At 41.5% G+C, this 12,132-nt stretch overlaps 1 protein-coding gene across 3 annotated transcripts in view; it reads right to left on the bottom strand.

The window, feature by feature from the left end:
* pou6f2 (POU class 6 homeobox 2) overlaps nucleotides 1-12,132 on the bottom strand; it is a 77,970-nt gene that overhangs the window by 8,430 nt on the left and 57,408 nt on the right. For all 3 annotated transcript variants that reach the window (XM_020619784.1, XM_020619783.1, XM_020619785.1), the window contains exons 8-10: nucleotides 8,381-8,518; nucleotides 3,510-3,719; nucleotides 1,544-1,697 (exon numbers count right to left, since the gene is read on the bottom strand). In XM_020619784.1, the coding sequence (XP_020475440.1) occupies nucleotides 1,544-1,697; nucleotides 3,510-3,719; nucleotides 8,381-8,518 (502 nt within the window). The remainder of the gene's footprint in view (nucleotides 1-1,543; nucleotides 1,698-3,509; nucleotides 3,720-8,380; nucleotides 8,519-12,132) is intronic.

Genomic DNA, 12,132 nt, shown 5'->3' with positions numbered 1-12,132 from the left:
CTGTAAGGGATATTAAGAGGAAGTGGTGTGGCTCCTGCTCACCTAAAGCATTAATTTTATTTACGACAGAACTGAACCACAATGATTTTGTACAGGTTTAAAAATTGTTTATGAGGTGTTTTCACAGCTACAAGTAAACATAAACTAAACACAATGTCTACAACAAGCTGATCAGTGGTTGCTTGTTTTTTTTATTAAATTCAGCGGCATTGTAGCTGCCTTTGAAATGAGTTTACATTGAGTTTAGTGGAATTGACTCTGACAAATGAAATTTATCTGAATAAAACTGACTTTTTAAAGGCAGTAGTTGCATGCTGACAGGCTGTGGCCCAGTGATTTATAAGGCTCAGCTCAAGGCCTACGCTTTGGGATAATGAAACTTATGTTCATTATACATAACACACGCCACTTTGGATCACCTAATAAACCAAATAAATGACAAACAGGCAAAATAAAACAATTGTAAGGGCATGGGGATCAGTCAAAAGCTGTCCACCATGTTGGATCCAGCCCATGATGTTAAAGCAATAGTTCATCTAAATAACAAAAATACATTTATTCTCCTACTCATCATGGTTTCTAGCCACCCAGACAGTATGGTTGTATTTGTTGAAGTTTTGAAAAGACAGTAAATGATATTATGTCTCTGTCATAAAACAATGGAGCCTAATAATATTTCTGGTTCCTAAAGCAAAATGGCACAATGGTGCAGTGGTTTGTATGGTCACATAACGGCAGGAAGGATCTGATCTGTCTATATATTAATGAAAATTCCCTTATTTTATCAATGTACGGTCTTCAATCCTTGCTTGACCTGGAAGTCGTTCCAGTGCGCCATGATGAAGGGTGTTTATTTTTGCTCTGAGGACTGAATGCGGAGCGATGAGGCTGTATGGAGGAACTATAAACGAGGATACACAAGTGCATCCTTCACGGAAATCTGTTATGGATCCCTTTGTCAAAAATCTGTTTGTGATTGGACAATTCACATGAAGGATCAGAGGGAAGGATGTCTCATGTCAGTTAAAATGTGCTTTCTCAGTTCCTCTCCTCTTATCTTTTCTTTTTGCATTTTAGGTGAGAAGGACTAAGACACAAGAAAAACACGCAAGTGAGGGAGTCACCTCAGGTCCCCTGTGACCCTCAGGAATAAGCAGATAGAGCTAATGGGTCAATGATTGGGTACTTAAAACATCCAAAATTACATTTAAAAAACAGCAACATGTCTTTCCAGAAACCGTGTCCCTGTTACTGGATACCTCACAAAACATGGTGTCAGCATTTTGTAGAGAAATTTCTTTTACTCACTCATTTCTTTAAAATGAGTGAGTTAATTCTGATAAATTATTGTTCACGTTTATTTTTAATCGTTTACAGCAAGGTGAGTGAACTCTAAATCCTATTAGTGGTATGTAAGAAAATATATTTTTTGGTATTTAGGTGAGCAGACCCCTTACGTTTGAAAACAATAGTAGGGATATGGTTCTTTATTCCGTATATCTGAAGGCATGTTGTGTTTTTGTGAGCTGTTTTGGACACTTACTGCTGACCAGCTGCCCCACGCTGAGAGCTGAGGAAGAGGAGGAGGTGGAGGAGGAGGAAGAGCCCTGGTGGAGAGGACTCTGTCTGTGGGGCATGTGGAGTAGGCTGGGCTGAGATGATGTGGAGCCTGTCTGACCCTGCTGAGCCTGAGGCAACTGGACACGCACACACACACACACACACACACACACACACACACACACACACACACACACACACACACACACACACACACACACAGAGTTGATACAATATATCGACAGCATGCAGTACAGAAAAATATCCATTATTCCCTCGGCCCATCATCAAAATAATCACCATTTATCGTAATCATCTCATTATGGTGATTTGGCTTCAGTCTAATCAACCAATCAATTAAATTAGACACTTAAACCTGAATATAATGAGATTTACCTTGTACCTGATGATGAATAAACGCTAAATACTGCCTGAGCATTCAGACTGACAGGGCAGAATACAGTGTCAATAGCTTGCTCAAAAGACTACAGCAGGGCTTTACTATTGCAACAGACTGTGAGAGTCTGAAAAGAAGCACTGTAGCTGCTGGTTCAGCTCGGGTGCTCTACTGTCTCTATGATCTTCATAATCACTTCTCTGCAGAAGTCAACTCAGCGTAGAAAAGAAAACAGCTTGTGACAATTAGAGTCCTCGCTATCGTCATCAGGCCTGTGAAGATGCAAATAATGGCAGCTTGACTCAGAAATAAAAACATGTGGACACAGCAGTCCCCATATCAAACATAATTCATGATCCAGAAGCTAGTGCTCTGATGGCGAGAAAACAATGTATTTTCATGTTTTATGCACAATTGAATTGCTTTTACAAGATCAAGATGGTACGTCTTGGCTTTTAAAGCGAAAAGCTGTCTCTGCCATAAGCTGGGCCAGCTTCTTCTCTCCTTCTTTGCTATTAATTATTTTCGCTGTGGCATGTGTTTGTTTGGATGGTGGGGGGTGTCAACAGCGATGCACACACTGTCAGGACTGTTGACAGGCTCGGAGAATTATCTAGCTTCACTGGAAATATTCTAGAGTGCAGGCTCTGACAACCGTAAATTATGCCTACAGAACAATGTGTACATGTGGGCTTTGAAGGGGAAACAAAAGCATAAACATTATTACAAATGCATTAATTCATTCAAGAGTATGATCTGATGTTTGAGGGAGCCACAATTAGCTGTCCATCTGCTGAGTTCATTGATTCGGCACATCTGTACACGGCTTCAAACTTTTACTCTGTAATTCCGCACTGACATCGCCATTTTCAAGTCAATAACAGTTTCATTGTTGTGTACATCTGACTTCACGCTTGTGCACTGTATAGATCTTTAAAGTGGGAGGAGAAATGCTTCAGCTTGAGTTTCCATACTTACAGTATGAGTGCAAAGAAAAAAAAGTGTGTTTTGGGGTCTTCCTTTAAATGAAAACAAAATACTTCTTGTTCAGGTCAGAGAGGACAAACTATAAGTCTGGAGAGTGTGACTGAGGAGGGAAGGAGACGGAAACGGAAAGAGGTGGAGGAGTGTTTGAGTTTTAAGTGGGGTGATGAAAAGTGGGCTCTGCAGGGGCGCAGCAGTTTTCCTGAGACTGTCTGAAAGGTTGGCTGACAAGTGCCTTCCAAACATGCACAGACACACACACACACACACACACACGAACCACTGTACCTAAAATGACAATTTTCCAAGTGAAATGGTGCAAATGAGTGTTGAAGCAGGGAAAATATGATGTGTTTAGCATAAAACAGACGTCACTAGCAGTGCTGGAATACTGCTTTATATTTAATAAACAGAGTTCTAGTCTGACTCCACTAGGTGTAGCTCATTCAACAGTTTTATAATCAGCTCTTCATCACTGTCAGAGCTTCTGTTTCAGTGTATCATAAGCTGCTTTACAAGATATTCTCCTTTATCTGTGCGTGTGTTTGTGCATCAGTGTATATGTTACCTGCTGTCCAGGCTTGATTGGGGACAGCGTGATTCCCTGGGTGTTGATGACAGGCAGGATCTGATTGCCGATCACCGTGGCGATGATCTGGCCTTGAGCGTTGGTCAAAAGCTGAGGTGTAATTGGCTGTACCTGCAGTGCTGGGTTGCCACCTCCTGATTGGCTGGAGGGCCCTGCAGAGTTGGGCATCAGTGGGATTGTTCCAATTATCTACAAAGGGGGTAGAGGGGAGACAAAATCAGCTGGGCAGTTTAAAAGAGAAGGAGTAGAGAGGGCAAACGCCACCGGAGGTATCAGTCTTAATGATCTCTGCCACTGAGAATCTTTTATTTCTGCATTTTTGGAGTGCTCAGAAACATAACGCGAGGTCGGCATTTCGCTGTGTTATGAAGCTAATCACAGCACCTGGCCTTTGAGTTGGTCTGTGTGTGATTTGGACAGAGAAACATGCATAAGTGTCCACTGATCATCTGTCACTGGGGTGGTTTTACAGGCTGGATCAAGTGAAGCCAAAGCAGACTGCTGGGAGTGCCCTGCAAAGGTCAGAGCTGAATACCTGTATGTGTGATGGTGCACACCAGTGACTGTATTATCCATCATCAGGCCAAGACTGGGATGACTGTGTGTGTGTCTAAGTGTGTTTGTGCTTAAGTAGAGACCAAAGCAGAAAGGGAATGGAAAGTGGAAAGAAAGAGCAAGAAAAAAAAAACAATAAGAGGGAGAAAAGAGGCGCATCAAGAGAGTGAGACAGGACCCTGTGTTTCTAATTCAACTCTCAGGGTCCCAGGGGTACTTCAACCCCCCTCCATTGCCTGCTCTCCTCTCCTCTGTGGCTGTAATCAGGAAGGGCAGATCAAAGGGGGCGGCAGAGTGTCACTGCAGCGTTTTAGCTCTCAGAGCTGCCAGAGTGTGGCCAAGAGTGGCGCTTTTGGGGGGACTTAGCACCTCTTCACCATGATGAAGGTTAATGCCATCTGGGGACTGGTTCTGGGCAGCGTCCTGCTCCCCCCACTGCTGACAGCACTCCTTCACCAAGCCTCATTACACCAGAGAGCAACTCACCACAGATGAGACACCCATCACTGTAAATTCTGTTATTTGGCAACTGGGCAAAGAACAACTTTTTCTAAAATTGCACTGTCTTTGACTCCTCTTCTTTAAGTTTACATTTTGATCCAAGCCAACACCTTAACTCAAAGAAACACAAAACTACAAACACCTTCCACGTAACATTAACTGAGCCCTTTCTGGCTCCTATTGCAGCCACTGCTGATGTGTCTCAGGACGCGTTCCACCTCCCCCTCCTCCCTGCCCCATCTCTTTGACATAATGGGGAGGGATCAGTGACAGAAAGGTAGGCCGACAATCTGTGATTCATCCCTGCTACGGCTCATTTGCTTACGTTGCTTCGCATTAGGGGAGAGATAATTTATCTCTATCTCTCTGCGCCCGCTTTACAAATTCCCTGTAATGCTCTCCTGCCACTTAGCATATTTTATTGCCCTGCCTGATGCTCATGTCTCCTGAGTCCCACTGATCCCGCTTTGCATGCCACAGTGGCAGGGAACTTGTTCCGCTCAATTATTCATCATCATTGGACTAAGTGGTTCCTCTATAAGCATAATAAAAGAGCAGGCAACTGACAGCTCAGCTCTCGTCCCTGTTTCACTGCGCAGCGCTTCTCCTTCTGACTATCTCAGGCAGATGTTTTCATGGCAGTGTCACAGAGCTCTTCTCAGGTCAGAAGGGGACAGGTCTTTGAGTAATACAGACAGATGGAAAGACTAATGGGAAGTACTGCATTCGGCAAAGCCCATGCTTAGTGAGCAGAGGTCTTAAACATTATTAGGGCTGGATATGAAACCTCAATATTGTCTAATAATGCACAAAATCATAATCATTTTCAACAATGTGTTTGGTTGATAGAATACTTTAAATGTGCTTTTTTAAGAGATACAATCCTAATTTAGATCTCTGTGATGTAAAAACCATGACTTTGTGTGATTTGTGAGCGACTGTGTGAACGACAGCTGAAATATGGATTTCACGTTTGACACGAAGCTCATAACATGTCATTCTACTGCTGACATACATCAAATTTTGCAATTAATTTGTAACATTTTTATTGATATCAAGGACGCTGCTCTGTTTTGAGTGTGGGCTTCCAAACCTGAAGTGCTTCCAATCAGCCAGCACAAAATCTACTTACTGTAGCCTATACATAGTCTGAATTTGAAACTTGATGGAGACAAAAAATCATTTCAGTGTCAAAGTACCTGACTGTGTTTTTTAAAGATACACTTTAATTACAGTTCATGACCCTTTAATGAATTAAACAGCCTTGAGGACCTTCTCTCATTCACTGTTAGCCCCTCACTTCAGCTATTTTCCTGTTTCACTCCAGTTTGTATGGCATGTGAGTAACATGCCTTTCTCCCCCCCAGCAGAACTCATTAAGATTATTCTGCTTTTGTTTCCACAGAAATGTCATCTCATCTCTCCAGCTAGGGCAATCTGTGTCTTTAGCCATGGTCACCAGGCAATATCTCTGCCCATTTTCTCTTCTCTACTGTTCATGTGGTGAATTCAAGAGGGAAAATGTTTGAGAAGTTTGGACTCGTGTCAATACACACGTCCAAAAAAGCTACTGTTCAAAGCAAATCAAATTAGTTATTTAACAGGAATTATCAACCACATTCATCCACAACAACCTGGATTATGGATTATGTATCAAAAATGCCCAACATCACCTTGTTGCAACACCTCAAACATGAGGATTTGTTGCTTTTCTGAGTGTTAGTTGGACAAAACAGGCAACCTGGGAAGTTGTAGGAAACTGACAGATAGATTGATAAAGAAAATAATCAACAGTTGCAGCTCTACAAAAGATTTACAACTACAAGGTCAAAAGTATTTCACACTGTGGTTGCAGCTGAAGGCCTGGAACCTCCCCCACCAATACACGGGGCGCGCTTGGGTTGTGAATCTGCTTCACCTGCTTTAAAGCTTAACTTATTTTGCAGGTTAGCAGTGTATGTGCTCCTTACCTGTTATTCTGTGCGTTAGTGGCAGCGCAACGTGCCCAGAGGGTGACAGGCCTCACTAAAGGCCGGTAATGCTGGAAATAAAAAGGATGGATGGCACAGTGGGAGGAGGGGGTTTTCATACAGTACATGAGCTGAAGCAGGGTTAACCAAACTGGGACCACTTCAGCGGTGTCAACACCTTTCAGAACGTATGGTACACTACATAAAAAACCCTTAATGTTTCCATTTTCCACCTCAGTTTTTACTCATTAAGCTGTGGGGAAAGTGAGAATTTCTACTGAATAGAAGATATCCACAAAAATGCCACAGATACAAAAAGTAAAAAAAATCAGAAGTGAGAGTGTCTTAACAATATTCTGGCTTTTGTGCACTCCCTTAATCACTGTTGTAGAGGCAGAGAGGATAAAAGAGCCTCATTGATTCTCCTTGGAGAATAAAAAAACAATTAAGGTTTAGAAACATATTGAACTTCAGACATCCATCCAAACTGGCACTTTTCAAGGTTCCCAGAGCCCTTGCATATGAAAAGGTCTTTTGAGTTGTAGAGGAAATTAGGAGTTCAAAAACAGTATGCTGCATTTTAAGTTCAGGGAAAGGTGACATTTTACTCATAGAGTACAAAAATGATAGATTGTTCTTTAAATTCCAAATGAACACTACCCTGAATGAATAAAAGTAAACAGTGAATCTAGTAAAAACTGCTCCTGTTTTTTTAGATTGTCCACACTGACATAAATTTGTTGGCCCTCCATCCCTGTTTGAGGTATGTATTAGCCTGTATAATCTCCTCAGTGGTGGTGAGGAGGAGGGCGGGACCTTCTGATAGGGTTGTACATGTTTCAGAGCCCTCTGTCTGAATAATGCTGTGGAATAATGAGGTGGGGAGCAAAGGATGTAGCCCAGGGCTTTGACCATCTTTGTGACCTGATTATGTCAGGGCGTGTCAGCCACCAAGACACTACAAAAGCACAGAGCATCCCATCAAGTCCACATCCAGTGATCTGTCCCCATTGCTCCAGGCACCGTGCGAGCCAGGGAAGTCCATACTGTCTCATTAGCAACATTTAGCATCGAGCACTCACAACACTTTACTATAAACAGTGAAGCACGATCATGCTGGTGGTGCTGAAACCTAACTTTGGTAGGCTAAATGTCAAGTGCAACACTTCTTGTGTGTGGCCAGAAAAGTTGATTTTGATTCTGAAAAGTAGCAGTTTAGTGCTAAGGAATTAACAGCTACTGCTTCGGGTTTCACCATATTTTTAACTTTTCCCTGTGAGGACAGTGCAAGTGTTAAAAGATGAGATGGAGGTTAAGGTAAATAACACAGAGTGGCATGAAAGGGCACATTGTCCATACAATTTTCCTTTAATATGTGCTCTGTGCAACAGCGATAAGATGATTCATTAGATAGAGCCCCACAATGACAAGCATCATCGTTCAACCCTCTGGCTACTGATGGAACAATTCTGCAGCCACCCTGTAAATATGACAAGGTCAGCGTTTTACTGCGACAGGCGTATGCGGATAAGAGAAAGAAGGCTCTTTTTATTCCCCAAAAGCTTAATATATGTTGGGGTCCCTACTAGACTGTAGACAAACAGCTTTAAGAGCCACCACTAGAAATCTATGAGGAAAGATCAGAAATACTATGAAAATGTTTTATATGGAACTGCACTGCACATTCCTGCATGATAGATGGTCCAGAACTCTATTTTACAGACCAGTTACAAATGCTCTTCTCTGCATCTCTCTGTAGTATTTAATTAGCTCCATGTACACCTGAGACTTTTAGCATGTTAGTGTCCTGTATGCAGGACTCACCTGTCCTTGTGCATTGGTGACCAACTGCCCGGTGGCTCCTTGCAGGTTTGAGAGGGTGCTGCCAAACACCTGAGAACTGGCGATGGATCCCATGGCTGCTGCTGCTGCTACTGCTGCCTGGCTGGCCAGAGGATTCAGCTAAAAAGGGAAAAGAAATCATTCATCGCAACTGCATCTGTTAAAGTCACCAGTATAATGGTAATTCCTAAAAAAAGCTGCTTCAGGAGAGCTTGCTGTGGGGGGGCTTCACACTTCTGCTCTTTGTTGTCACGGCCAGAATAGGTTAACTGCGGTGGGGTCTGTATAGTCCAGTAGTGAGGACTATGCAGTCCATCATACGTTTCCCAGAGGTCTGTGCACCTGAGCCCAGTGGGAAACCTGAGGGTAGGGAGGAGCAGTGAAAATGGGAGGGCAGCGGTGAATAAGTGGCCATTTTACCACTCTAAGTGCTTCTTCAGGCCCCCGGGGCGAGTCTCTCTACCCGCAGCAGTGGCCCAACAGCATCCTGCTCTCACAATAGAACTGGGCAGTGTGGCCATGCATCACTGTATCGTCAACTGCTTCAATACGCTTCGACTAAGAATTCCTCCTGCATCGTAAAGCACCTAGCACACTGTTACTTTTGAAGGAGAGGAGGGTTACAATGACCATCTTTATCCCAGATGTAATGGACTCATCTGGTTTGGCCTGTGGTTGTGAAAAGAGGCTCCTCGCATCACAGAGACGCTGTAGCACCCTGCCACATCACGAAGATTACCCATATAAATCAAGCTAACCACTTATTACGGGCCTGAAAAATGCACTGCTGATTCGGTTGTAGTGCAGCAGAGCAAAGTCTTATTAAGCTGAGTAAGTAGATCAAAGACCAAGAAGAGATAGGAGACCTACCAATTACTCAGCAGAATAGAGAAATAATAAAAACACTGCTTAGAAGCAGGTTCCCTGCTGCTAATAGAGTTTGGTCACATATTCAAACAAGACTGCTGACAGTAAGGTTTATATTAAAGGATTGCAGGTGTTTTATAAATCATTAAGTTTATGTAAAATAAAAGGTGCCGTAGCAGAAATTCTTTTACTGAAACATCAACTTTTCTACGCTTTCTGGACTCAGCAGGGAATTCGGCTTTGTTCATCTGAGATCATTCAGTTGCTATTCATCTTTTATCTTACTCCACGGCCATATTATTACACGTTCTGAAATCAAATGATGAAAAAATGCCACCGAGCGATCAATACTTTTTCATTGACAGTAAAGGTTAAGCACATTAAGAATGACACTGCATTTGTCTTATGAAATCATATTTCATGTTGGTGGCCTCAAATTGGCCGTGATTGATATTGCCTCCACTCGTCTGAAAGTCATCCAGTTTTTCCTCGATAATCGCAAGATTGTCTTTTATGTGTCCAGCGGTCATCCTTTGGAAAACTTAACATCTCAAATGTAGAAAAAGCAGAAGAACAAAACAGCCACAATACAACATTAAACAACATTTCTTTACACATCTCTTAAACTCTGAGGAAATCAATGCATGTTTATTATCCGGCACAAAATATATACCCTAAACATGTCATTTCGTGTAATATTTGTTCATGTTTGATCTAAATCAGAGTGGATGCACTTTAATTAAGGGCAAGTTAGTATTGACTGAAAAATCAGCTTCAGATTTGACTTTGCCCAACAATGCATCAACATTACCAAGCTGTCTTTTACTGAAATATATTAAGTTATTAAGCTATTATGTAGCTCATACTACAATACACACTCACTGGCCACTTTATTAGATACACCTGTACAACTGTATGCCCTTCAATGCAACACTTCTGCCTTAACATCTGTGTTAGGCATGCTCAGAAGGTAGTGTTGTACTAGATTGCATTATATTCAGAGGTGTTCCTAATATTCTACTCTCATGTAGCTGGGGAGGACAAACATAAAGGAAATACCACCTTTAACTAAATTCAATATTAATCATATAATTAAATTTATACATTTATAACAATTTCACCAAAAACTGAAACAGTTGAGCTTCATAAACAGATGTTAAGGCAGAAGTGTTGCACTGAGTTGCATACGATTGTACAGGTGTCCCTAATAAAGTGGCCAGTGAGTGTACAGTGCAGTGCAAGATAAACTTTTAACTTTCATTAGACCTGGGTAATAACACAGTAGTGCTGTGTGTCCATTTTTAGAAAAAATCAAAATATGATGCTCTGATCTTCTCAAGTTATCTGATTTCTGTTGTCCAAACCACTCATTCCATTGATTGTAGTGAAATTCACTATTTTAACATAATTTTGATTATTTTACATTAAGATATTCAGCTTTCAGTTTGAGTTAGGGCTGAGTGAGACTAGTGAAATCTTGATTATGGTATTAATGTAATAAATAAACAAATAAATGAATACACATACAAATGGCAATATGTATTAATATTTCTGTTTTGAAAAACTACAAATTAAAATGATTTAAAAAGCAGCAGCAACATCACTACGTGGTCATTGAAATATGTTTTGAATTGGAAGATATGTGGTAAAAATTGCTATAAAGGCCAAGAAGGATTTGACCAGCATATGCAATCACTGAACTGGGTACCCTTTACATTGTAATTCACATTAACACCATTATTTTCAAAAACCTGAAATAAGACATGGGTGAAAGAGAGAGAGGTACTCTCTTGAAGACAGTGGATAATTTTTCCTTCATCCCTTCAATCCAGACCAACTAAAACCAGGTGAAAGAGGTTGTGAATATAAAAATATTGACATAAGGACCCTAAGCCATGTTGGTGAAAACACCATTTTAGGGGTGTTGTGATAGTGAATGGGCACAGAGAGAAAAGCCAACATGGCCAGTTAAACAGAGTTAAAGAGAGGCTGCACATCAACTCACAGATAATGTGATCTGCTCAGGCGAGCATACCCAGAGTCTCCCTGAAAATATGATGTGCTTTGTGTCATTGTGTGAGTGATAGGTTGTTGGAGAAGCTTTCAGATTTATTTGAAATATTATCATTGTGTGTCATTCAATGATAACCCGTTATTCTGGTAAATCTGGGTGAAAAAGAACAGGTTTTATTGCTGCATCTCCTGGCACTGGGTAATATGGATAGCAGTTGGAAGGAGAGCCAGGAATAAGGAGAGGCGAGGCTGTGTTCAACACCTAAACAGGTGATTTTCCGCCACGGTGACTCCTCTCAACACCTCGACGGGAGGCACAAAATGACAGACCTGGCCTGGTATTTGTACTGATTGCATGTGTTGGAGGAGATAAACAGTGATCTTCCAGTTTGCAGAGCCTGCATGTTAACCATTGTGCTTCACTCTTTTCATTCACCATGAAAAGGGCATCGAGAGGATTTTCAGTACAAGTGTTTATGATATCAGAAATAATAAAATAAACTCAAGTCAGTGTATTTGTTTGAGATTTTAAAGATGAATTTAATTCAGTAATGTGACTTTCTGTTATTACAGGCCCAGCGAGATGTGGATGTGATTAAAGCAGCCACGGGTGAACAGAAAATACAAACCAAGGAAACAAGGGATGATGTCTACAAAACTTGTGAGAGTCTAATAGCCATAATGGATAAAATGGAGCATTTGGAAGTACAGTCCAAGCGAAAAAACCTGATCTTCGAGGGAATCAAGGAGTCAGCTGGAGAAAGCTGGACGGATGCGGAATGTAAGGTGAAGGAAATATTAAAGGATAAACTGCAAATTCATCAAGAAATTGAGATGGAGCGGGCTCACAGAGT

Source organism: Monopterus albus, unplaced genomic scaffold, assembly GCF_001952655.1.
Source record: "Monopterus albus unplaced genomic scaffold, M_albus_1.0 scaffold226.1, whole genome shotgun sequence".
NCBI lineage: Eukaryota > Metazoa > Chordata > Actinopteri > Synbranchiformes > Synbranchidae > Monopterus > Monopterus albus.
The sequence above is the reverse complement of the archived record's forward strand: the minus strand, read 5'-3'. Positions and strand labels throughout refer to the sequence as shown.